This window comes from Miniopterus schreibersii, assembly GCF_964146895.1.
Source record: "Miniopterus schreibersii genome assembly, chromosome: 6".
Taxonomy (NCBI): Eukaryota; Metazoa; Chordata; class Mammalia; order Chiroptera; family Miniopteridae; genus Miniopterus; species Miniopterus schreibersii.
This window is the reverse complement of record NC_138107.1, coordinates 56,659,528-56,685,943: the sequence shown is the minus strand read 5'-3', so window position 1 is coordinate 56,685,943 and position 26,416 is coordinate 56,659,528. Positions and strand designations below refer to the sequence as shown.

Genomic DNA, 26,416 nt, shown 5'->3' with positions numbered 1-26,416 from the left:
CTTTTCCCTTTTTTTACTTTTCTTTCAGATATTTTTCTTGATTTAAAATCTATAAATATGCTAGGCCAGTGGTTCTCAAACTTTACTATGTATCAGAATCACCTAGAGGGCTTCTTAAAATACAGGTTTCTGGGCCTAAACCCCAGGGTTTCTGATTTGGTAGATCTGGGATAGGACCTGAGAGTTTGCGTTTCTAACAAGTTCCCCGAGGGATGCTGTTCCCGCTGGTCCCAGGACCACATTTTGGGACCCACTTGGCTGGGCGGTATTTCCCCACATCACTTCTTTGCGTGGGGCTGGTTGGGGAATGAGATTTAAGTGGCGTAGCCTTCACATGTCCTTTTTTATGACAAAAAGGTAATCGAGTCCCATTTCTTCTAGTTTCATCAAAATTTCATTGTCCTTGGAAATGTCATCACCATTGTTTATTTTTAAAAGGTAAAACTGCTGTCTTTCACTGCAGTTTCTGTGTTTTTGGTATGAACCTTTCTTTTGCATTGATGCCATTGTTCAGTTCAGTTACCTCATTACTTCTAATAAGAAAACCAAATGTAGCCCTTTGTTGGAAATTTTTATCTTTCGTAGTAAATTGAAATGGTTTCATGTTTTGTTCATAGGAAGTTTACTTGATTTCTTAAAAGACGGAGAAGGAAGAGCTCTGAAATTACCGAATCTGGTGGACATGGCAGCACAGGTAGGCCCCACTGTACCTGACTCCTGCCTTAGATATAACAGCATGTAAATACATCAAGCCAGGGTGTGACGTGTTCTGGTCCCTCAACTTCCACAGGTTGCTGCAGGAATGGCTTACATCGAGCGCATGAATTACATCCACAGAGATCTGCGATCGGCAAACATCCTAGTGGGGAATGGACTAATATGCAAGATTGCTGACTTTGGATTGGCCAGATTGATCGAAGACAATGAGTACACAGCCAGACAAGGTAGGCACTTGGATGGCAATGGCTCGCGATCACATCCTTGAAAACAGTCATTAATTGCACAGCCCCTCCTCCCTCCTTCCCACTCCTTCCTTTGGAAAATATTTGAAATGTCATTCTTCAGATGGATATTTTGCTTCCTGATCTGGCAGGAATCTGACAACCCAGCAGGAGACTGCAATGGGTTTCAACAGATGGATGAGATGTTTCTTTTTGATGAGTGAGTGTTCACTGGTGTGGTCCTCCTAGTTTGTGCTGCCCTCTCACTGTGTCCAGGCCTGGGACACTTTGCTTTTGGAGAAGGAGGGTTCTGGAAGGCCAATAGATCAGTAAAGTGGTAACTTATCACTCCACCAGAGTCTCAGCAGAAAGCAGAAGGCGTGCTCGTTGGGTAACTTAATAAAGGAGTTATTTACAAAGCATGGGCCAGTTAGGAAAGCCAGCAGGGCATGATGGGTATCCCAGAGCTTGTACCAGCAGTGGACCCGACCGAGGCCTGAACGCAAGGGGGGGGGGGAGTTTCGGGCACCAGAACTAGGGACGCAGCTGTGCTGAGAGGCCACCTTTCATCAGAGAGAGGCAGCCGGGTGGATCTGGAGGATTTACACCCAAGCTCTCTCTTCAACCCTCCTCCAGACCTCCTGCCAAACCCAACTAGAAGCCAGAGGTCAAAGGAGCCCATTGATGAGTTCAGATGGGTCCAGAGCAGGATGAACAGTAAAAAGGGGATTTAGAGGGAAGATAGAAGGTAACACAGTCTCTTGAAAATCACCTCCTTTAATCATCTCCTTCCACCCAACCCTCTCTAAAGATTTGTAGACTTAGCCTCTAGAAACAATATATCCCAACTGGCAGCCACTCCAGGGGGCCAGCCTGCCGGGTGCTTTTAGAGCACCAGACACCAGGGGGGATGCCCAAGGTTGTTTCCTGTCCTCATACATCTTCACATAGCGTTCAACAGGGAAAGGTGTGCAGTTAAATGTGCTGTTGGCAATTAAATGCAGGCTCCGAGTGTGGAATGTAATGCCTGTATCTGAAGGAAGGGGTAACCTTCATTGTGTTGATTTAACCAAGGCTGAGCAGTGACTGGAATATATTCCAGGGTGGTGCCTTCTGCTGGATTTCAGAAAGTCCACCTCCAAATTCTTATTCTTCTTTCTTTTTCAGTTCTTTCATTTCATGCCAATTTTTCCCTGCTTTTATCATTCTCAGCAGTCTCCAGTGATGAGGAAAAACGTTAAACTAAAATCCTGGCTCGTACAGACACTGTCCAAATGCAAAATTACATGTCGGTCAGACAGCTTGGCTTTTTGAATTTCCCCAACATGTGGCAGTTCTTGTCCTGGAGCCAAATGCCCACACAGCAAGCATGCCCACGCATTACACTCACACACCAGCACAGGGCCAGATGGCATGTGTATCTCTAATCAGAGGCACACGGACAGCTTTGGTTGGCACTGGCAGTCCAGAGAAAAATGTGGATGTGATTTTGAGTCAAGGTGAGCTGTGAGGGTCTGAAGTGCCACTGGGTCTGAAACCTGGTCCTAAATGAAAGAGTTTACCCTGAGGCAAACCTGTCAGATCTCACCTCACAGACCTGGGAGGAAAGGAGAGCAGAGCAGAGTAGGCCAAGGTTGTGAGGTATGAATATTTGATTTAGGAAGAGGTAAGAATGGAGTCGATCTTGGTATTTGGTCCTGTAAGCATCCTTCCTGTTGCTGGAGGGATTGGTTCAGGGTTTGTTTCCCCCCTTCTCCTGGACTTTGAACTTTATAGAAGTTATGGTTAACAGCCTTGAACAGTCCACAAATGAGATGGTTAAGGGCCAGAAGCCTAAAGGTGCTGGCAGGGGTGCTGTTCACAGGGCCTGGCTATTTAGTCCATGGAGTGAGAGACCCCTCTGGCAGTGGCCCCAGGTGATGAGCACCCAGCGGGAAGATGGGTGAGGAGCCCCTCACTGGTTTCCCTCAAGCACATGCGCTGCTGAGGAACAGGGTGGGACAGCCACCTCAGCCCTGGCCTTCGAGTCCCGCCTTCTTCTTTGGTTAGATATCCTGATTGCCTTTCTGGTGGCCCCTCACCTCCACCACCACTTTCCCAGATGTTGTCCCAACGCCTTTCAAAGGATCGGCCTCAAACCCTCTGTATCGTGTTTCCTTCACTAAATTTCCAAAAGGAGTATCTCACCCTTCCTTTTAAAATTATTTTATTTTATTTTATTTATTTTTTCCCCTCTATGCCCTCTTCTACCTCCACCCACCCCCTCCCCGCCACAGTTACCACACTGTTGTCCATGAGTTCTCTCTTTTTTTTTCTTTTTTGCTCAACTGCCCCTCCCAACACCCCCCACCACCACCACCAGAGCTGTCTTCCTGCTCTCTATGACTCTGTGTTTTGCTTGGTAATTCCGTTTGTTCATTAAATTCCACATATGAGTGAAATCATATGGTACTTGTCTTTCTCTGACTGGCTTATTTCACTTAGCATATGTTCTCCAGGTCCATCCATTCTGTCCCAAAGGGTAAAATTTTCTTCCTTTTTACAGCAGAGTAATATTCCATTGTGTAAATGTCCCACAGCTTCTTTATCCACCCATCTACTGGTGGACACTTGGGCTGTTTCCAGATCTTGGCTACTGTGAATAACGCTGCAATGAGCATAGGGATATGTATATTCTTTCTAATTAGTGTTTCATGTTTCTTCAGTAAATTCCCAGAAGTAGAAATTCTGGGTCTTCCCTTTCACAAGTATCTTTAGATCCATGCCTGAGACTGGAAAGAGATAACTAAGAAGTAAATGAACTGGAGAACTGAACTGGGGTGGGTGGAGGCTGTGGGGCCCCAGGATTTGCAAGAATTTTTAAAATGCTGTGCTACAACAGAGGTCTCGAGAGGAGGGAGCAGGGGCATTTATGGAATACCTACGAGTACCAGGCCTGAGCAGGAAAATATGAGCAGTGGGGAGGAAACAATAGAAACAAACTCAGAGAGGTTAAGTAACTTGTACAAAGTCACACAACTAGTGAAAGGACAGAGGCAAGATTTGAATCTGGGTATGGCTGGCCCTATTGCATCTGGCCTCTTAGGCTATATTGACTGCCACTCATGCAAGCAGTGATTAAAAGAAAGGAAAATTAAAAATTCAGATTAGTCATAAGTCCCTTTTTCCCTTTAGTTTATGGAAAAGTTTTTTGTGTGAAAGAGTTGGAAAACCTTCATTTTCCGGCCCTGGGACAACTCAGTTGTCCACACTGTTCCTCCCAGGGGTCTGCCCTGCCCTAGCCTCTTTGCCAGGCAGGAAGAGCCTGGTGTGCTCTGCTGGTGTGCTCTGCAGACAGCATGTGTGCTGCGCACTGAAGTCTCTGCTGGGCTTAGCAGCTCCTTCACACAGCTGGTCCGTGTGCCTGGTAACATTTGCCAGTCGGCTTTTATGGTTCTACAGGCCACAGCCAGGCAGCATCTCAATTATGGAAGTGTGGGCAGTGTTAGGAAGCACATGCTCAACACAGGTATTTAGGACTATGAGTGACAGTTGTTTTTCAGCACAGTTGTGACCTTCCCGTCAAAGGGCACACTGAGATGTCTGTCACCCCCCTGGACAGATGAGATGGCATTTCCCAGGGCACAGGCAGAGCTGGGTTGTGGGCCTGTGTTAAACAGCCCTTCCTGCGTTCCTTTCCTCCCCACCCCCACCCCACTGGACTGTGAACAGAAGCCCCATGTCAGGAAGGGGTCAAGATTAGGCTGGAGCCTGTGAGGGTGATGCTCTGCCACCAGCATTCTAGAGGCGGCTGGACATTATGTGGTGCTGCTCATTCCGTTCCCTGTACATTTCCCACAGTTACAGCAGTTAGATCTCCTTTAGTCTAAACTCTGTGCTAAATTCTGACCATTCAGGGGCCCCAAGTAATGCCAACATTAAGTATTTGAGGCCTCGTGTGTGAAAGGGACTTTGCAAGGAGCTGCTGCTGTAAGGAAGCCTGAGGCTGCGCAGGGGCCGTGAGCAGGCTTGCGGAGGAACACACAGGAGCATCGCTGAAGTCAGGTAGAACCAGACGTGAGGCCAGCTCTGTCAGCTGGAGCCTCGGATAAGTTCGTTAACTTTGCCACATCTGTTTGCTTATTTATGGTAATATATTTTACCTGCTTTGTGTTTTCATTTTTGCACATATTAAGTAAAACAATACATGTAAAGTATTTAGCACAGTGTCCAGCACAAAGCAAGTGGTAAATAAAAATACTCTTGTTGCCCAGCCAGCATGGCTCAGTGGCTGAGCATCGACCCATGAATCAGGAGGTCAGGGTTCGATTCTTGGTCAGGGCACATGCCCAGGTTGCGGGCTCGATCCCCGGTAGGGGGCGTGCAGGAGGCAGCCGATCAATGACTCTCATCATTGGCGTTTCTCTCTCTCCCTCTCCCTTCCTCTCTGAAATCAGTAAAAACACATATTTTCTACAAATACTCGTTATGCCCCATACAGGGCTAAGTCTTTTGATAATAAACAGATGCAAGAATGGATGATAGACAGAATGGAAAGGCTCAGACCCTGTTCAGGGGGAGAAAGGATCACAGATAATTCCCAAATAGCCAAACGCAAGTAGTCATAAGAATGGAGTTGCCAGCCACAGAAATGAGTGAGTCAGGAAGATCTTATTTTCAGAGAAATAGGGTGAGTTTGGGGTTTGCTGAGCTTGAGGTGGTTGTGGTAGTACATCCAAGTGAGGTGTTGAAGCCCAGAGAGGTCAGTCGGGTGCCCACTGTCACGGGTCCTCGCCATCCAGCCCTCCCCACCACGTCACTGTGCTCAGCTGGCCATGGCATCTCACCCCATGCTACCTACACCCTCCGTGAGGTCTGCTCCCAGCCACGCCCCACCCCAGCTCTGCGCTTTCACCCCAGAGCCATTCCACAGGTGGCCCAGCCCTGTCGTGCCAGGGCCACCCCGATCTTGTCCATCCCGTTGTCCTCACACACCCAACCACGCCTGTCCGCTGTGGCCACCAGCATGGGCAGCTGTCACCCAGCTGCACTTCCCAAGGCTCACAGCCCCTCCGGCCATCAGACAGACAGGAAGCAGTGGGAGAATCCTGACAGTCCCTTGCCTTTTTTCTTCATAAGCTTTCAGGAAGCTCGTGCTGCCAAACATCAATTTAAACCTGACAAGTTCAGATTGACCTGGCTTATGTATAAGAATGACTTGCTTTTGTGCACACTTACATTTTTTTGGAACTATAATATACAAACAGTAAAATGAATAAATCTGAAGCGGACAGCTCGGTGAATTTTTACATCTTATATGCCCCTGAAATCGCTGGCCCCCTAGGGGACCTCCTCACCCCCTTCCAGCCCGTAACCCCCCCAGGGGTAGCGCTGTTCTCGCTTCGCCTGTAATTGAACCTCACACAAACGAATCATGTGCTATACTCCTTGGTGTCTGGCTTCTTACCCATCATTACGTCTGTGACACTCATCCCTGTTGTGCACATAACGGTAGTTCTTTCCTTTACATTACTGAGTAGTATTTCGTGGTACAAATATATCAGTCCATCCATCCTACTGGTATTTCTAATTTGGGGCTGTTGTGAATTAAGCTGCCAGGGTGGTATATGTGCATCCTCCTACGAACTGAGTGTTTTCACAGGAGTGGAATTGTTAGGTCACAGAGCAAGCCTAGCATTTGTAGCTGCTGCCCAGCAGATTGTGTGGGCATAGCTTTGAAGGGAGACAGTGTGGTTAGGAGGCGTGGTTTGAACTAGCTCTGTCATGTAAAAGTGTGCTGTCCCCAGGCAAATCACTTAACCTTTTTGAGCCTCATTTTAGCATCTGTAAAATGAAGATTGAAAATAATTACCTTACGTAGTTAATGTGAGAATTAAAAGCTCTTTGAGGATTGTGGAATACAAAAACCATTCTTGTAACCTGAAGTTTTTGTATTTGTTGTATATTTTCCTTGAAAAGGATCTTTATTTTCTTACCTAAATTTTTTTAAGAAAATGACTATTGGTAATCAATAAAAAAGAATCAGTCTTTTAAGAGAAAAAGTATTATTTTGTTATTTGACAGCCAATCCTCCCTCTGTCATACACACACACTCACACACATGCACACGCCTCCCTGGTCTTTCCTAGGGGCTCCCACCAAGATCTTTCACTTAGAGGACCTGCCTGTTTAACCCTCTCCTCTCCTGACTCGAATCATCACAAAGACAGAAACATAGAGCTGCTCTCTGTCTTGGGTTTGTTTGGGGTTATTTTAAGGCCTAAGTTAAGGACAAGATCATTGCTGAGGAAGCAAATGTCAAGGCAATTTAATCACTGGATCTTCGGAATATACCTAGAAACAGGCATTCAGGACTTTGTATAAGACCTGCTGTAAGTTTAGTTTGTGTATGAAATAGAAAAAAAATGCTGTTCAAATGCTTTCAGTATTGAGGGTTTAAGTTGAACAGATTATTATCTGGAGGAAAATTCACGTATAAATTGGACTGCGAAGAATTCTTAATTGTTGCAGTTTCATGTTAATTATTTCATGTTAAAAAATTGTTACTGCATAAATTAACACATTCTTTCATGGAGAACATATTTTAGAAAGATTTGTTACTTTAATAACTCTTTGTGTATTAGAAATCCCAGATGCCTGTACTAATTAAATATAATCAGATTTTGGATTCAAAAAGCACAGTAGCCATTTAACACAAACAAGCAGGCAGCTAGGTTGACAAACACAGTCGGGAAGAAGCGGTCCCTATTTCTTTCATATGTTGAATTTCACAATTCAGAGCTGCGAATTCAGTTCTCGTCCTTCCTTTGTGTTACTACAACTGGGGATTATCAGACTCCAAACGCCAGCTTCCCAGCTCAAGGGCTCCTGCAGAATTATTAATCAGCCTCTTCTGAGGCCCCTGTAATCTGGTGGCAGATCAAGGCTGATCTCGCCACGAGATGCCCTCCCTCTGCCCCTGCTGCACATGCGTTTCTTGTTCTGTCAGTAACAGCATCGCAATTCCCACACAGTGTGCTGTGACCTGAACAGCAAATGTCAGGGAGGGGGGAGGGGGAGGGGGTTAATTGTTGAATTTAATCTAATTCTTCCCATGCTAAAGAAGCGAACCATCCTTTAACAACAAGCAAACCCTTTCCAATGCAGCCATTGTTTTAAGTACTGAGCAGGAAACTCGTTTGTTTGAACTGACCACACATGGGTCCCCAGGGGCTGTCTGGTGAGAGCCAGGGGTCCCGCAGAACGCCTGCTGGTGGCCGGGTTGGAGCCATCATTCCTGCTGAACGGACTGGTTGCAGCCTGAACCGAGCCTGGTTCTCATCAATCCTCCCAGATCTGGGTTTAGTACACTTCTGCCGCTAGGGAGAAATGCGCCTTCATTTGTATTCTGCCGCTTACAGCCCTGGCTTCCACAGGCATTTCGAGGGAGGGACGCTTTGTGTATCTGCTGAGCCTCAGCCGAGCTGCAGGGCCAGGTTAACCTCAGGGGTAGGGGTCAGGCTGCAGGGGGGGGGTGGACAGTGCAGACCATCCATTTCCAGTGCAGAAAGGACGTGTGGAAAGCCAAAGAGTAAAATGAAAAGAAAGGGACTTCAACTCACCCTTGCCTACCCATCTCTCTTTTAAGATTGAAACTGTTGTGGGGGAGGGGTGGGCTCGTTTCTTCCACTCCCATAGTGGGGCCGCTCCCTGACTCTGCCCAGAGGACACCGATGGGACTGGCGTAAGCCCCTGGGCACTGGGAGCCTCTCGTCTGAATACCTCCCCTCTTTATCACACCCCCTGTTCCGTGGGGGCACCTTCTCCTTTGTACTGTCTGGAGCAGAGCAGTTTGGTGGTGGTTTCTAAACGGTCAAGAGCAAGTCTTTGGTCTCTGCATCCCACGTCCCACATTTCTTAGTAAGCAGCAAGAAGGAAGCAGATGGTCACCCTCTGTGATTTTAAAGTGTGTAAATAGGAGCTGCAGACTGCCATCCAACATCAAAAATGTCACTTGGCCTCCTCCTCTTGCTTTGCTACAAAAGGAACTCCTGCCTTTACATCGTCTGGATAGCCAGGGGCAGGCTGTGCACAGGAAAACTGGCCCACATTTTGAAGCCTCTGTTTCTTCCAGCCAAAGGAGGCGGCACCGTAGCATCTCACCGGTCTCCCCAACAGCACGGGCACTGGGGCAGGGGGGTTGAAAAGGCAGCCTCAAAGTGGCTACTGTCGTCTGTGTACTCCCTCTTCCTTCCCCGCCTTCCTTACTCCCAGTCGAGCCCTCAGTCCGACCACCAGCTGCTCCAGGCAGTACCCTGACCCCAGTTCTTTCCTGCTGCCTAGCATATCTTGTGCCATGATGTCAGATTGACCCAGGCCCACCGTCCTTTCCAGGGTGGCTGGATGCTTGGAATAATTTCTATGTTGAGCTACATCACAAACATCCATTTACTGCTTAGGCCTGAGTTCTCACCACCCTGAACAGCAGCACGTGGAGTCTGCATACAGCTCTCCTGCCTCTTGTCCTGGATGAAAGTCCACAGTTAGTGCTTGTCCTACTGGGGCTGTGAATCAGAATTTTTATCGTACTATTGCTTCCCTTTTGGCCCTTGGAAAGATAGAACGGTAATTGGAATTAATCAGAGCATTGGTGTTCCAGAATAGCAAGCAGGGTTCCTCCTTAATCTCACCAAGGCAACCACTTAAACAAGCCCCCAATGTAGTCTGCACTTTAGGGAAAGTCCCCTTGGTGTTTCTTGGGTTTCCTTCTGAGAGCAAAGGGACCAAACACCCATGATGTCAGGAGATGCTCACTAATTTTGTTCTTTACTTTTGTGTTGCCAGAGAGGGTCATCCTGGGTTGTCACTGGTCACCACTGAGAGGAAAGCGATGGGGAAAGGCAAAGAGTCCAGGGCATTCCCCTGTCCTTCTGGCTTCATCACAGAGGAAAACCACAGCCTTTCTGTTTTCCTCCATGCAGGGCTGTCCTGCCCCTCCACAGGTCACCTTCCTGCCTGTCCTTCCTCAACTTGAGCAAGATGCCAGGACGGTGCCTGGACTCCAGCCTCATCCCCCATTCTCCCTGGTGCTGGGTTTGCTCCCCTCTGTCCTCTGGTTGTCCTGATTAGGTTTTCAATACCCACAGATGGACCTTACATCCCTTTTCTGTCTGGTCCTCAATCTGGGGCTCCCCTTGGGACTTGGCTCACCCCCCTTAGCCTGAATGTTTCTTCTGCGAATTCAGCAACACCAGACTGGACCCACGCTCGCTAATCAACCTTTGTCTTCACACTGTGCTCAGGCCCTGCCCCTGGTCCTTGGTTCTTGTTGTCCTAGGCCAAGCCTGCCCCTCCTCTGCCCCATCCCTGGTGGGACGGCACCTCCGCCCCATCCCTGGTGGGACAGCACTCCTCCCCACGCCCTGTCTCCTTTCCTCTCAGACACTGCTCACTGTCATGCGTTTCACATGGAATATCATCTCACTCAGGTGGTACCATTTACTTGTCATTTATCTTTATTTTTAAAACATGATGCTAAAACCTTATGAACTTAGAGTAGAAGTTTCAGCAGAATGTGGCACCAGGAACAATAGAAGACACCCAGTTGTATTACGCTGGACACGTTGAAAAATGTGAAAGTTATTTCTTTGGCTCGTGTGAAAATCCTGAGCTTTGCCTTGCCAGGTTTTATTGGGTTTGAAATCGTTGTGTGTGTTTTTTAATATCCACAAAGTTCCCTGCCAGTTGGCTTTGATTTCCCCTCTTTCCCAGGACACCTTGTCCTGCCTTGTCACCTCCACTTCCCCTTGTAATCAGCTTCCTGTTATTAGCGCAGTTTGTGATTTCTTTTCCTTTATTCCCCAGGATAACTTTCAGGTTGAAGTACTGCACATTATTTAATACTGAATATAATAATTTGCAGTTTGTGGCTTCATAATTAAAGAGGGCTCTGGATGGGTCTTTGGCTCGAACTAGTGTCTTATTGAAGCGGATGCCTCTCCTCCTTGGACATGCTGTGCAGGCACCACTTGTATTCTCTGTAGGAAGGATTTACGTTTTGTGATTCTGTGCTGGCTTTGCCTTCCCCATCTTGGCTCAGTTTTCTAGCCAGAGGGGATATTTTCTGAGACAGGGCTATGGAATTGGCCTGGTCACCAGGACAAAAGAAAAAAGGCTTAACAGCCTAGCTTTCCAGCAAGAGCCTGTAGGGAGAGGTGGGCCCCTGCCCTGAGACTCCGCCAGAGAGAACCATGGGTCACACTACAGCTTTTCTGTGTGGCCACCTCTCCCCAGGGCCCCATGCCCTGTGCAGTTCCTCTTCCCCCACCCTCCTGAGCTCTCTCCTTCCTAAAGCCAGCACCACAGTTAGCTCTCTGTTGGATTTGCTTGTGAGCTTGGTCTCCCCAGCTGCCTGGAAAGTCCTAGGGTAGGAGGTGACCTCTACTTGGTTTTCTCAGGTCCCTCCCACTGCGATGAGGCCTAACTGGACACTCAGTACGTTCTCAGTGACTGCTTGATGCCTTTACTGGGTTTTCTTCTTCCTCTTTCCCTGTCTTGAAGTTTGGAGAGCCTTTGCACTACTATCCAAAGAAAATATATCTGATATTTATTTAGCTATTATAAGGTGCCATGTGCTGTGCTGAGCCCCTCACGTTATTTATTATTCTCACCACAACCTTATGAGGTTATCACCATCCCTGATTTACAAATAAGGAGACTGAGACTGAGGGGGGTTTTAAATGGTCACCCAGAAAATCCAGTGTACAAGCCCAGATCTGCCAGAAGCTCCTTTCCTAAATGACTACCTCAAACCTTCTACTAACCACCCCTCACCCAGCTCAGCCCACAGGTGGACCTCTTTGCATGGCCACTGAAGAGCATTCATCAGGGAGCCCTGTTCCCTGGCCAGTTTACACACACTTAGTGCAGGAGCCAGACATGGGAGCAGAAGTCTCTGCCATCCTCCTTTGGGCTTTCGAAATGCCACTGGCATCATCTTAATGTAAGAAGGTACGTAAAATATGGCAAGTAACCGTTCAAGTGAGAACTGTTTCTATTTGAGGCAGAAAAAAGCAGATTGCCTGGTCACTGGGGACAGAGGACCTTCATTAACTGGAATGCAGCGCCTGGGGCCTGTGATAAGCCATCTTGACCTAATGAATTTAGCTGGTCATCCTGTTTTCACCTGTCAGTCAGACTGTCCTGGAGTGCAATTATTAGTTTGTTACACTGCTGTGTCGTCGTTCTTTTCTTTGTTCCATTTGATTAAATCAGTATAAAGGAAGAGAATTTCTTTGGCCATCAGAGTGTTAGATACATCACTGTGTTGACCCTTCAGCCAGTAAAAGCATCTATTGAGCAGTTGTGGTTTAACCAGCCTCAAGCAAAGTACTGTGGAGGAACATAAGTGTAAAACATGGTCTCCAACCTCAAAGGACCTCCATTCTATTTAAAGAGATAAAAAAATAACACATGTAGAACTAGTAAAAAGGCATGTTGGAGACATAGGAATGACAGCATAGTGGATCATGTTTAAGCGCTTGGGCTCTGGAGCCAGGCTTCCTTGGTTTAAAACAAAGGAAGGAAATCTAGAATTATAGTAAATCTAGAATTATAGTAAATTAGGTGTTGGGGGGAAAATCAATCTATCTCTGCAGCTGATACAATTTTGAAAATTCCACCAAATTAAGAGGTATTAAATAAACAAGGCTGCTGTGGCTCAGTTGGTTGAGCATCGCCCCATGCACCAGGAGATCGCCGGGTCTTTTCCTGATCAGGGCACATGCTTGGGTTGCCTGGCTCGATCCCCAGTAGGGGAAGTGCAGGAGGCAGCCGATCAATGTTTCTGTCTCTTCCTCTCCTTTCCTCTCTCTGAAATCAATAAAAACATGTGTTTTTGTTTTTTTTTCAAAACCCTGCTCCACCATTTCCACCTGTCCTTTGACATATCATTTTCTCTCTGTGTGTTCAGTTTTCTCATCTATAGAACAGGACTGTTATTAATATCAACCTCCTATGAATAAAGCACTTAGCACGGTGCCTGACAGTAAGCACTCAATGTATGTTTAGCTATTGTAGAAGCTATTGTCAAGCATTAAACTGTTGTTTATAGCATTGGCCCCAAGCACATTGGAGAGACCAATGAAAGCTGGAGTAATCACAGATGACTTCATGAAGGAGACCTGAGCAGAATAGGCTTTAGCTAAGCAGGTGGAAGGAGAGACGGCATTTAGAACAAGCTAACGTATAAGAAGCAAGTATGATTATGCCAAGTGCAGGTACAGGTTAGGGGAAAGCAAACTGGACTAGAGTAACAGTGTTTGGGGTGGCAAGAACCGAAGTTGAATAGATATGTGGGTCTGTGAAAACCAGGTGGGGGATTTTGATTTAATGTGGTAGGGAGCCCCATATATGCTTGGGGTTGGGGCATAATGAAGCTGAGGTTCAAAGTGATGACAGTTGACCCTAAACAATGTGGAGGTTGGGGTGCTGACCTCCTACACCATCAAAAATCTATGTATAATTATAGTCAACCCTCCAAAAACTCAGATTGCCAACTGTGGAGTTGACCCTTGAACAACCCGGGTTTGAACTGGTGAATCAATTATAAAACTCGAGTATAGATGGACCTATGCCATCAGCTGTGGTTAGACGGACAGTGAGCTGAAGGCAGGGCAGCTTGGCAGAAGGGCTTTACAGAGGGATGAAGACCCAACCCAGTTTCTGCCGAGAGCTTAAACAAGAAAGGGCAAATTTGAGAGATGGGGCAGAGAGGGAAACAATAGACACTGGTGCTGGATTAGAGCAGATGTTCAAGGAAAGGGAGAAGCCCCACCCACTTTCAGGTTTCACCTTGAAGCCTGGCAGAATGGGGATCTAACCCGCAGAAGAGAGTGAAAAAGTGATTCCGTTTGCATCCTAAAGTATGAAAGTGAGAATAAACTTTATAAATCAGTCACTTAGTAATATGTTTTACCTAGTTCAAGAATATCCTTTATAATAAAATGTCTTATTCACAATCAAATGACTTGGTGAAAATCCATTTAGATTCACATTTGAGACTTTGTCCCTTAGACATTTGCAAATCAAAAAAGACTTCAGATGAGAGATGAAATCTGTGTAGTGTATCCAGCCCCCTTCACATGGAGATGATGGGTAGGGTTAGTCAGGAGAGAGGATGTGTTCCCCAGGGGAGTAAGCGGAGAGACAGGAGCCTGCCACACTGTGGTCCCTGGAACACTGGTAATTAGGGTGGGAGACTGAAGGAGAGCCCACAGCAGAACAAAAGAAATGCTCCAAAGAAAGGGAGCCCAGCAGGAAGCACATTCTCATAGTGTCCTGTGAGCTAAGAGTGCTGGAGTGTGCTAAGTTTTACTGCTTTGTCCCTGAGATTAGTATTATTCAAATGTGAAAAGTGGGCGAAAGTAGCGCAAATATGTCTAGAGCCACCATAAGTTAAACAAATACGATGACAGAAGTGACAATAGAAGCATAATCTACCCAGTTGCTAATTGCTAACAGACACCCATGGGCCCTGAAATGTCATGATGCTTTTTGAGAGTTTTGAAAAGTCAAAATGCTTTTCACATTCTGTCTCCTCACAAATGGTCTCAAGGTAATAATATGTTATGTTCCATGTTTCAGAGACACGGAGAGGAATGAGGTGGGATGTCATCACTCGGCTCACACGCTCCAGGGGCCCCATCACACTTAGGGCAGCATCCAGAGTTCCTAGTGTGGCTTGCAAAGCCTCTCAAAATCTCTCCTTGCAGCTCATTTTACTATTCTCTATGGCTCTTGTCGCTGTCTAACATACATAATGGCCACTCATTTATTTTATCTCCCTTCCCAGCTAAGCCGCAAGCTCCGTGAGAGCCAGAGGTTGGGTTCACCCAGCACTGAGTACAGTGCAAGCGTGTGGGAAACTCCAGAAATACTTATGGTGGGAAGAGAGAGAACAAAGCCGGCCCTGCGGTGGGGGTGCGGTTTTGTTGTTGTTTTGCAGAAAAACTTGGATAAATGGATGAATCCACAACCCTCTCCTTTCTCTTACTTAAAGCAGAGATGATTATTAGCCTTATTTTAAATGAGAGAGACCATGGCCCCGTGGGTTGAGTGATTGGTGTCCAGTCACCTTCTTTCACCCCAGTCTATTAAGAAAAGGAGCCTCCTCTCTCCTTTGCTGCGAGCACTCCCAAGGCCTGGTCACCTCATCTTTCCACGGATACTAACCCCCTGCTGCAGCCCCGGTGAACTGGGCCCCACGCTCCTCACAATGCAATATCCAGGGCTCCCTTCACCTCAGACAGTCTCACTCAGACCCAAAGAGAATCTACACACACTTTATTTGGCACTAAAAACACAGGGTTTTCCAGGAGTTTTTAGTGTCAGTAGTGCACAACAGATGCTTTCCTACTGTAGTTGGCCATTGTTAAACCCTTAAAAGGACACCCAGCTAGTGACAGATGTGACACTGGTCCCTCAGGACAAGGAGAGGAGACCTCACCAGAGAGCAGGAAATTGATAATAAGCCCTGGAAGGAATTGGGCTCAACCTAGAAGGGAAGGCCCAAAAGGCCAATCAGCTGTCCAGTTAGTCTTCCACTCAGGACCTCTGCATCTGGCTTCTGTGCACCAGGCCTGGGCTCAGTCCTGGAGATGGTGGCCATCCAGAAAGACACGCTCCCGCCCTCAAGGACAGTTTCTGTCGAGAGTCACCGTTAGGCAACTCCAGGTTCCCTCCCCCGCATCAGAAAATAGACTATTCCTACGAAACCATGTGTAAGTGTAAATGGCGTAAAGCAAAGAAGCAGTCACCTCAGGACACATCTTGCTAACGGATGCACAAAATCAGTCGAGACGAGGCCCGGGTGGGTGCTCACAGATACAGTTCAGAGCTCGGGCGGCGTGATGTGGAACTGCTGAGCGGAGCTCCCAGGCAAGGCGTTGGCGGGACCGCGCTCGCTGCTCTGGCTGTGGGCTGCCTCCAGAGTGCTCACCGCTGAACAAACAGGAACGCTCTTTTTGCTTTCTGCCTTTTTTTTGTAAAAGTGAAAAGCCTCTTCGGATTTCTTTCTGTTAGCGAAAACAGGCACTAACGTAGGTCTTGCGTAAAAGCAGAGCGGCTTAACGCAGCGTTTCAGAAAGCGGGGGCCACCTGCAGGGTATTCACCACACTTGGATCGTAGCAGCTACAAAGAACAAGACGCTCTGGCCGTGCAAAGCTAGGGAGCCTACCCAGTCTTGGTGCCCAGGCAAAGGTTCCCCGTGCAAGTAACACTTAGGCCAAGAACAAAGCAGGAGTTAGCCGTGGGGGGGGGGGGGGGGTTTAGACAAAGGAACAGCCTGTCCCATGGCCCTGCAGCAGGTAAGAGCAGTCAGAGGTCACAGAGGTTGGGGGGGTGGCAGGAGAGCAAAGGAAGGTAGGGCCAGGATCACAGAAGAAGAGGGAGAGGAGGGAAGAGGGACCGGACTGTGCTGTTGGGCCCAATTGGAAGGCCACTGCAGGAGCCCAGGCAGGGGACACAGGGGACAGTGAGCGAGAAAGGATGAGAGTGAGGACGGTGAAGTGGATTCAGTGCGGAGGATAACGCAGCAGGGCCGAAGGTGACTCAGTAGAGATGCACTGAGCTCCTCTAGACGGGCTCTGCGCGGCTCCCTGAGCGCACCCCCAAGAGCACGTAGGCGCAGCACCCAGACCAGGATGCTTGGCAGGCCGCTCTCATCAACCAGATGGTTTACAAGGCCGCAAGCCCGGGGGAAGAAGCAGAATTGTGGGGAAGATAAATGTTGGCTGTTGTATTTTAGAGGCCCCTGGAGACCTCCTAGTGGAGACGCTGAGGTCAGGACCTGGGGAGCGAGGTCGCATCTGGTGATACAAATGCAGGTGTCACTGGAATGAGAGTCCTTGAAGCCAAGAGAGTGAAGAGGATCCCCTGTTGTTACATGAAGTTATGACCACTCGTTTCACATCTCAACAGAACTTAGAGAAACAGGATTGAGATGTATATCAGAAAGGGTTATTTAACACACTGCTATGTTTACTCGCCACAGACAGTGATTCAGACTAAGGCTAATGAGTCCTCAGTACTATTCCGGGAGGTAAGGGACTCAAGTACAAAGATAGTCTACTCTTCCGGTGGTTCCAGTCACGGGCCAGTGTCAGCACCAAGTCAGGCTTTCAGCAATGAGCTTACCTGGGGAGATGGTGAAATGTTCACCCACAGCCTGGCCGACATCTGATGGAAAGATGCTTTGAAGTCCACACATAAATGCATGTGTAGCCCATGCATGTTACTAAAGAATCCCGAACCGTTACAGTGATTCAGTAAGAAGTAAAAACTAGAGTGATAGTAACCCCTTTATTTTCAGTTCATGACGCCTTCTTAGTTTGCCACATTCCCTCCAATAAAGTGAAAAGGAGAGGAAATTGTGTTGGCATCTGAGTCCTGCTCCCAAACAGGAGAATTTCAAGAACAGTGAGCCAGCTGGGTACATAACAGTACCAAGTTCACGGCAGTGTAGGCCTCCTGACATTGTCTCCTTTTTTCCTACAAACCCATACTGCTTCGAAGACAACTTTGATCCTGACTTTGTGCCTGCCACAATATCTGTGGGGGGAAACCTGAGGGGCCAGAGCTCTACTCTCAAGGGAAAAGCAATGTTTGCACCCAGGAGCTCCTTCCTCCCAGGTGTCTGAGCTTTCCTAACTCCACCCAAGGAGAGAGCCCTTCACAGCCCCTCCGAGCTACCTGTGCATTGCAGAGTTGGTACACTGGACAGCCTTAGGGACATCGTTCTCATAGACTGGGGTTTGCAGTGCGCAGCCTGCGTGCCACTTACAAAGACCCCTGCCTCAAGCCCCAGTGAGCTGTCCCCCATTTGGAGCTGCATCTGTCCCCTCAGGAGGGGGGAAACAAAAGGAGAAGAAATCGAGGTAATGAGATGAATAGAAGAGTGAGTATAGATTCGTTATTTTGTTGAGACATTTGTTAATGATTAACAGCTTATAGCTGCTTTAATTTATTAATCTCTATCTTCCTTGAAAAGGAAAATATGAGCTGTCTTTAAAGAACCTTCTTTTGTCAATAGTACCTGCTATTTTGAGACCGAAAAGAAATAGGAGAAACTGAACAAAAACATCCTTCCTTTTTTTCCCTTCCAAAATGTATTAGGTATAAATACATTAGGTAGAAAGAAAACTAGTACAAAATAAATTTAAGTGAGCTCTTGCTATTGTCAAAACACCTATCTACAAATGATTTCCTATCAGATCCATTACAGCCTTTGTCTTAATTTACTTTGGAGGTTTTATATATTAAAATTCTTGTTGTAGATGTTATAATGAGAAAAATTAAGCAGACTAGCATGACTGGCTGATATATTGAAATCTAGGGTTTTTTTAATCTGAAATTATGGAATCTCCTCTCTGAAAATCCAAATGCCTTTATCCAAATTTTGAACAGTTTACTTCCTGCAACACACATCTTCACCTGTGTTAGCAATTGCAAGAAGGGAAGAAAGGCCCCTTCACTTGTCTTTTTATTTACAGGATTTGTGTCTGCACCGTGGAAAAGAATATTCTGTTTGCTTCAGAGGTGGACAGAGATTTCCAAGCCATTTGGCTCAAGAGATGGTTTAAATAGGAATGAATTGAATATACCTTTAATTCTCTGAAATGAGAGCTCCAGCTGAGGTTTGGTCCAGGGCAAAGTCTGCTCTCGACACTGAAGAAAACCTATCCCATTAATCCCAGCAGCTCAGAGTCCAAAGCTGCGTGAACAGAATGTTTAAGGGGAGGAAGTGTGAGAAGAATACTTGGAAAGGAACTTTTAAAACCAAATGACTGTTCAGAGAATACCAGGCCTCCTGTGGAATCACGTAGCCCTTAAGGACAGAGATAAGTAATTATGTTTGAGGAACAGCTAATTACAAATAGCTCAGTGCACAAAAGGAAAAGCAAACTATAGAATAACTTTGCTGTTCCAGTGTTAACCTGAGACGCCATATAATGACATAGATTTTATTTTTTTTTTATTTCACACTGGCATAGAAGAGATGGAACAGAAAAGTATATTGCCAGAAAATTCCAGTTAGATTCGCTAAAGATGTTATGTACTATATTTTTTAAAAACCTAATTGCTGTACTTTATCATACCTCTGATTATTAAAACCATACTTATTTAAAGATTTTAATCATTTGCCATTTTTGCACATTGTGACTTTTTATAGAGCGTACTATGAAAATTTCTGCTAGCCTTCGTATGATTTTTTAGGAGCACTTAAGTCAAGCTAACATGCTTTAAACATATAATTGCATTTATATCAGTAATAAAAACTCCTTGTGTTTTCCTTTTAATTTGTTCAGTGAAATATATGGAGCTACTTTATCTTTGCTGAGCCCGGTGTGTGAGAACACAGGCTGCTGGATCCATTTAATTCCCTGTACACACATCTAGCCTTGTAAAGAGCAGGGTAGACCCCACCCTTCCTTTTGGATTAGAGAGCAGATTCTTTTCATGATTGGATAAATTTAAAAGAAAAGATTCTACTGACTTAGGCGTTAAATTTGCTCCTTGGTCTTGGGAAATCAGAGACTCATAAGACTGCTCTTAAAAAAACTAACATTAGATAGTAGCCTCTATGGCTGGCAGGAGAGAGGTAAGGCGGTAAGCAAGGGATCACAATCATTTCTCTGCTGTAGGTGTGAGAGGCCTTAGGGAAATAGAGCCCGTAACAGAAGCTGCAGTAGACTGTCTCCACCCTGGGAGAAGCATAGTGGTTTGATTTGGGTTTTATGCACCTCGTAAGAACAAACTATGGTCTTATATACCAAAGGATTCATGAGAGTAGCATTATGATTTAATACTATATGTATTTATTAAAATATAATATTATTCCAAAGCAAAAGAAAAGATATATAAATTAGTTTCCTAATTCACAAGTTAGATTCACCTCCAGAAGAAACCTAGGACATTCAGTGCGGCCATAGATTCAAGTTCTAGAAGCCAGAACTTAAAGGTGCTTTGAAGGGCAACCCTTTGATGGGAAACATAAAATTATACGTTGTCTTGTTCAAGGGCACAGAGCCAGGGCTAGACCCCACAGCTTCTAAGTCCTAGTTCATTCCTCGTTTCACTTCCTTGCCATCCTCTCTGTGAACCTGCTCCTGTGAATGCCGTTTCCAAGTGCTTTTCCTCCCCAGCCCCATACTCAGTATGATGCCCTCTGTTTGACAAGTAACCGGGTGGTCTTTCTGCAGGTGCAAAGTTCCCCATTAAGTGGACAGCCCCCGAAGCAGCCCTGTACGGGAGGTTCACAATCAAGTCTGACGTGTGGTCTTTTGGAATCCTACTCACAGAGCTGGTCACCAAAGGAAGAGTGCCCTACCCAGGTAAGCGCCAGGCCAGCAGAACTGGGCCTCTGACTGGATGTTCTTTCAACACTGTTTGGGGTAACCGCACCCCTTTTGCCCTCTAAGCCCCATCCTCAGCTTTCGGCTGAGCATGAGTTTGAATAGCATGGACAGGTATTTAACCAGAGAAAAGCAGAACTGGGAGCCGCTGTGGTATGTAGACAAGCAGCCACCATGAATTGTGTGCCAGGATTCATGTCGTTAGCAGCTGGTATGAGTGCTTTCAGTCCACCCCAGTTCAAGGAATCTCTCCTCTCTCAGTAGGAGTGGTGGTCTGTAGCTCCCAAAGCAGAAATGTCACTGGCAGAACCTCTGCTCAAATAGAGTTTGCAGACTCTTCTGGGAAAGAGAAGGAGAAAAGCCCCCACTGAGTTTTGATTACTCTGTAGCACTGACCCATGGAGTGAAGCTGGCAGGAAGGTGCCAGGACTGTTCTCTCTGCAGGTCCCAGCTCCAGATGGCCGGAGAAAGCAGAGACACATGCAAAATGCAATTAGAGGCCACACTGCCCATTTCTGAGCAGTCGAGATACGCTATGCGAAAGCAAGTGTAATATAAAGCAATTGGAGACTCTACGGCCCTGGAATTTTTCTGGGGATCAGATTCATGGTCTCCAAAGAAACCATAGGTTCAGGTTATCCATGCTTAAATTCATTAATTTAGACAGATGGTGACATAAAGGACACTCATGCCATTTCACCTCCATGCTTTAGTGGTTATAGTGCAGGGACGATCTGCTTTCTGAAATGCTAAGGACATATTTTTCAGTTACTGCCAAGTGAGGAAAGAACACAGCCTTCCCCTCCCCCCAATTTCCTGCCTAAGAAAGAAGCTTTAAAAAAAGAAAAGAAAAAAAGCAGAGATAGAAATGATAGTGGAAATTAACGAGGAACTGAGGTCTCTTGCAAATCCCTGATTTGTCATCGTATCTTTGCAGTCGGAGGAGCCAGTGAGGGCAGATTAATTTGTAATCCTTTTGTTCATTTCTTAGGATTGTTTCTGGTCATCTTCAGAAAATGCAGAGAGGGAAAGAGGTTCTCTTTCTGGGTTGGTGTAGCCTCGAGACTCTTAGGAGAGCCAGGTTGGCACAGAGTCAAAATTGGCAAATTTCGCATCTCCGAAGCTCCCACACAGGGCATTTAGAGATGCTGGTGGAAGTCGGTTTTATTGATGCCACAGCAGCGGCAGCTCCTGGCGTGCACTAGTGGGAGGAGCCAGCCTGCACTGAAGAAAGGGCTGCCCCAGAGGGGCCTGGAGCCCAGCATGGGCCCTTTTGAGCTGCTTCTCAAGGGGGGAAATGTGCAAGTCTCAGGATTTTGCAGATGCAAAAGCCCCTCTTTATTTATTGTCTGAATTTTGCACTAATTTCTCCCTGAGACCCCCAGGTTTATAATCACCCGGTGTGTTAAATGCAATTGGGGGGAAAAGGTTAATGTTGTTTTGCATTTCTGTGAAGCCTTTCCTCCCAGTAATACAAGCTGCTTTTTGTTTCTCTGGGTTGGAGCAGAAGCCAAGACAAAAGGGTGGGTGCGGGGCCTCAGAGAAGGAAGGCAGGTGTGTGCTTCTGAGGGGAGAGTCTTGATCAAGTTTGGGTTTAGAATATGAAAATGGCCTCATTTTACAGCGTAGACTGGGATTCCTTCATTCCGTAAATGTGAGCTGTGCCCGGCATTTTGTTCATCTGGAAAATAAGTACAAATAAAACATTCATACTCTCAGCAAATATTGATTAGAACCTTCGGGGGCACTGTTTTAGGGGCTGCAGATAAAGCAGTGAGCAAATAAATAAATGTAGGCCCTGCACTTGTGGAGCTTACAGTCACATGGATAAAATATGCATCAAGCCCAGTGGCACGGCTCAGCAGTTAAGCATCGACCTAGGATCCAGGATATGGCAGTTCTATTCCAGGTCAGGGCACATGCCCAGGTTGCGGGCTCCCTGGAGGGGGGCATGCAGGAGGCAGTCAGTCAATGATAACTCTCTCATCAATGACATTTCTATCTCCCTTTCCCTCCCTCTCTCTGAAATCAATAAAAAAATTTTAAAAGTTGTTTTAAATATGTATCAAATCCAGGAAGAAATCAGCCTTTTTTGTTATTTATTATTAGAGGAAGTCATCCTCAAGGGGTGGGTTACTTGAATTCACCCACTGCGGGCCCTGAATCTTAATTCTAATACTGGGGTCAGGAGCACCTGATCCAGGTATCTACATCCAACAGGTACTGAAAGGGGCCTTTCAGTCCACATCCTGTGAGGATGGCAGAGTTTGAAGTGAAAACTAAATCCACTTCATTATGCACAGTTACCTCCGAGAAGCAACTGCTGTATGCAGGGGGCTTCGGTAGCCACCCTAATTCTGCAAGGGTAGCAGAGAGAGGGGCTGTGTCTGGGAGGCTTCATGGAGAAGGTGGCAAGTGGGTTCCCTCCTCAAGCAGAAGAGAAAGGAAAAAGGTCGCAGACGAGAGCGGGGCTGCCGAGGCCGGGGGGGGGGGGGGGGGGGGCAGCAGCTCAGGAGGCGCAGGAAAAGGAGCCTGGGAGAGGCTGTGAGGCAGAGCCTGGAGGTGCTGCTGGGAAGGCTGGCCAGCCCCCCCAGGGGCCTTTGCCCCGCCACAGGGAGGGTAGGGGGACACACACTGCTCCTCGCCCACAGAAGCCACAGAAAATTGTTCCCAGGCCTGGTCCTCGCCATGGGTGCTTCTTGTTTTTGTTTTTAACATGGCTCTAATCATATTTAATTGGACTTCTGAACCTCACAGTAGACTCTTCTTGAGGGAGAGGCTTTTGCAGGGTTCCAATTATAGGATTATTACCTTAATGAAGGATAACAATTCTTAAGGAACAGGCAGTTTCATTAAGCTTCACCCAGATGTCACCGTGGAAGGAAGGCCCTTCCTCTCAAGTCCTTGCTCTTTGCTAGGGTGGCCACGTTGGCCAGTGTGTGCCGCTGACGGGTGGTTCTCTGCTGCACCGAGTCCTCCTGTCTGACCGTCCCCCAGGCCAGACTCCCAGTCCCCATCCATTGTGACCTCCATCCCAACGTCTCCGCATAGTTCCTGCTCAGGTGGCTGGAGTATATTTTCAAGTCATTCTTTCTCCAAGAATGGCCCGAGGTGGTACATTTTTCTGACTTCTTTCGCACCTGAGAACGGCCTTGTGTTGCCTTCACATGGAGAGAGGGTTCTTTGGCTGTTAGGTGAGGATGGAGGTCGAGGAAGGGGCGGCGACTTACAAATGGGTCTGTAAAGCTTTCCAGACATCTTTGCCCAGCATGAAAGAAGGTCCAGAAGTAAGGATCAGAGAAGGGACTGAGGGTGGAGCATGTGAGGTGTGACCACACGAAGGGCACAGGGGACAAGGAGACCATGAAACACTAGGCTGCTTGGTTAGTTAGCGAGTTTTATAAAAGGAAGGGAAGGACGAACTAAAATTGATTGAGTGCCTGAAAACCAAAGAAAAAATACTGGAATGTGACACTGAGATGAACAGGGAGGAGTCACATCGCACCTTGCTTGAGAGATGTGTGACAAAAACCAGCTCCGTTTTCCAAACTCCCTGGTAGCAGCCTGGCCTGAATGCATTCTCAGCGTAGCTGTTTAGCTGGACTTCCTGCAAGCCAAGGTTCAGAACCGTTCTTTGCACCAAGATTAGAGCAGATTTTGTACTGATGGATTATTGTATATGAGAAATGGAACACACAAAAAGCAGTTTTCTGGTGTTGATACATAAAATCAGCATTGTGCATTCTAACCTGCCATTGCCCCTTCACATCTTTTCCTCTTTGCCTCCATTGCCACTGCCCCATGTCAGGCTGTCATCCACTAGTGCAGTGACCTCTTCATGGGACTTCCTGCTTCCAGTCTCCCCCACCTCCTCCACCACCACCACCATTCTGCCACTGTCACCACCAGCGACTATCCTAGAAAACACAGACCCAGTAATCCCACCCTCCTAGTTAAACACATCCATGGCTTCCCTTTACCTTCCAGGTAAACCCAGAAGCCTTAGTTTTGCACAGCCTTCCTAAATAACTCCTTCCTTCAGTCATTCCACAAATACTTACTGAGCACCTACTCTCCACTAAGTACTGTTCAGGCACCAGGGGCACAGCAATGGACAAAAACTCCTGCCCTCGTGAACTTTTATTCTTCTTGGAAGAGACAGACAGTAAAACAAAGATAAATAAGCAAAATATATTCAGTGTTGGCTAGTGGTAATAGGTAGGGAGAAAATAAACAAGAAACGGGATAGAGGGTGTTAGGAAAGGGTGGCAAGGAAGGCCTCATTGGAAGGTGTTATCTAAGTAAAGACCTGAAGGAAGCAAGGCACAGGCCAGGTGGAAATCTTGGGGCAGGGGAGGGGCAGCCTTCCTTCCAAGGGAACTGAGCACCGAGGCCCCAAAGAGCTGCAAGGCGCCCCAAAGAGCTGCAAGTCGGCCAGTGTGCTAGAGCAGAGGGAATAGGAGGTCTGAAAGGCCTCAGGGCAGATCAGATAGGGCTTCCTAGGCCATCGTCAGGGCTTTTGCTTTTACTGTTAGTGATATGGGGAGGCATTGAGGGGTTTTGAATGGGGGAGCGACATAGTCCGACTTAGGATTTTTCTCCTGCCACACCTCCACCCTTCACACCAAGAGATTGCTCTTGATATGCAAGTCTCTCTCCTCAGCTTTACTGTCTGCGTCAGACTCCTTCCAAGCCCAACACAGACATCACCTCCTTCATGTAGCCTTCTCCAAGTCCAGATCAAATGGGTTGTCCCTCTGCTTGCTTCCATGATCCCCAGTGCACTGTTGATGCCTCCATGTGTCTGTATTTCCTCGTACCTCTGAACAGTTTGAGGGAAGGGAGCTGCTTTTATGTGTTTCCAGTGCCCAGCACAGTGTCTGCCCCGTGGTAGCCTCACCAAGTGTAAGTGGGTGGGCGGGTGGGTGGGTGGGTGGAGAGATGGGACGAGGGGAACATGCCTAAGATTTTTGAAACAAGATTTTTTAATTCGGCCCATTTCAACTCTCTTCCATCATCCCACACGTAAGTACAGCGTGTGTTTCCCAGGCAAGAGACAGCCTCTGTCCTCACAGTTGCTCGGGGAAACTGGCCCTGAGTGAGTCCCAGCACTGCCCCAGCACCATCCCAGGCAGGCCGCCCCAGCCATGCTGAGCCCTGGCTCTCAGCCCAGCAGCTGCCTGTGCCTTTGGCAGGATCTGGCGAAGCCGGAACGTTCCCTAAACACATCACATTATCAAGCATATGAAGCACTTTCAAATCAGTTAGCAAGTGACAGCTGCCTGACTTCGCTGAACGTGTCTGGTCACTTGATGATGACTTGAAGAAGCAAGGAATTTAAATCAGTGAAACTGTAACAGCTTCCTTAAGGAATCAAAGTCCTGCCCGGCCGGCCTGGCTCAGCCGTTGAGCATCAACCTGGGATCCAGGAGGTCGTGGTTCATTTCCCCGTCAGGGCACATGCCCGGGCTGCAGGCTCGATCCCCAGTCAGGAGTGTGCAGGAGGCAGCCGATCAATGACTCTCTCACCGAGGTTTCTCTCGCTCTCTCTCCCTCTCCTTTCTTCTCTCTGAAATCAGTAAAGATACATTAAAAAAAGGATCAAAGTCTTAGCCTGCCCTCCCTCTGCCCCACTCCGATGCTCTAGAGCCCTGAGCTGTAGGTGTATGTTCCCGTGTGTTCAGCAGCCCGGCGCTGTCCCCCGCACCCCTGCTCCTGCTGTGCCCAGTGTGCCTAACAGAGCAGCAGCTTCTTGGGGTAGGAGGAGGTTAGGTCTCAACAGCCAGGTGAATGGGAAGCAGGAAAGAACCTCAGGTCTTAGCCAGGAGGGTTTTGCCCTTTGCCTTCCCTGCCCCTGTCCACAGCCCCCAGGACTTTTCCTTTCAGTTCATGGCATCCCTCAGAGAGGACATCCAGGGGAATGCCCAGGAGCCATGCTGTCACTTCCCCCAAGAGGTTCCCTGAGCCAGTGCGCGGGTGAGGGGAGGAGAGGGGAAGAGCAGGGTGCAGGTCAAGAGGCAGCAGCAGAGAAGGGCTTTCCACACTGAGTCCTGTGTTCGTGTCCTGCGCCTGCTGCTCCCACT

At 47.4% G+C, this 26,416-nt stretch overlaps 1 protein-coding gene across 4 annotated transcripts in view; it reads left to right on the top strand.

The window, feature by feature from the left end:
- The window catches only part of FYN (FYN proto-oncogene, Src family tyrosine kinase), a 193,961-nt gene that overhangs the window by 160,156 nt on the left and 7,389 nt on the right, over positions 1-26,416 (top strand). For all 4 annotated transcript variants that reach the window (XM_081139626.1, XM_081139627.1, XM_081139628.1 and 1 more), the window contains 3 exons: positions 618-694; positions 791-944; positions 20,181-20,312. In XM_081139626.1, the coding sequence (XP_080995752.1) occupies positions 618-694; positions 791-944; positions 20,181-20,312 (363 nt within the window). The remainder of the gene's footprint in view (positions 1-617; positions 695-790; positions 945-20,180; positions 20,313-26,416) is intronic.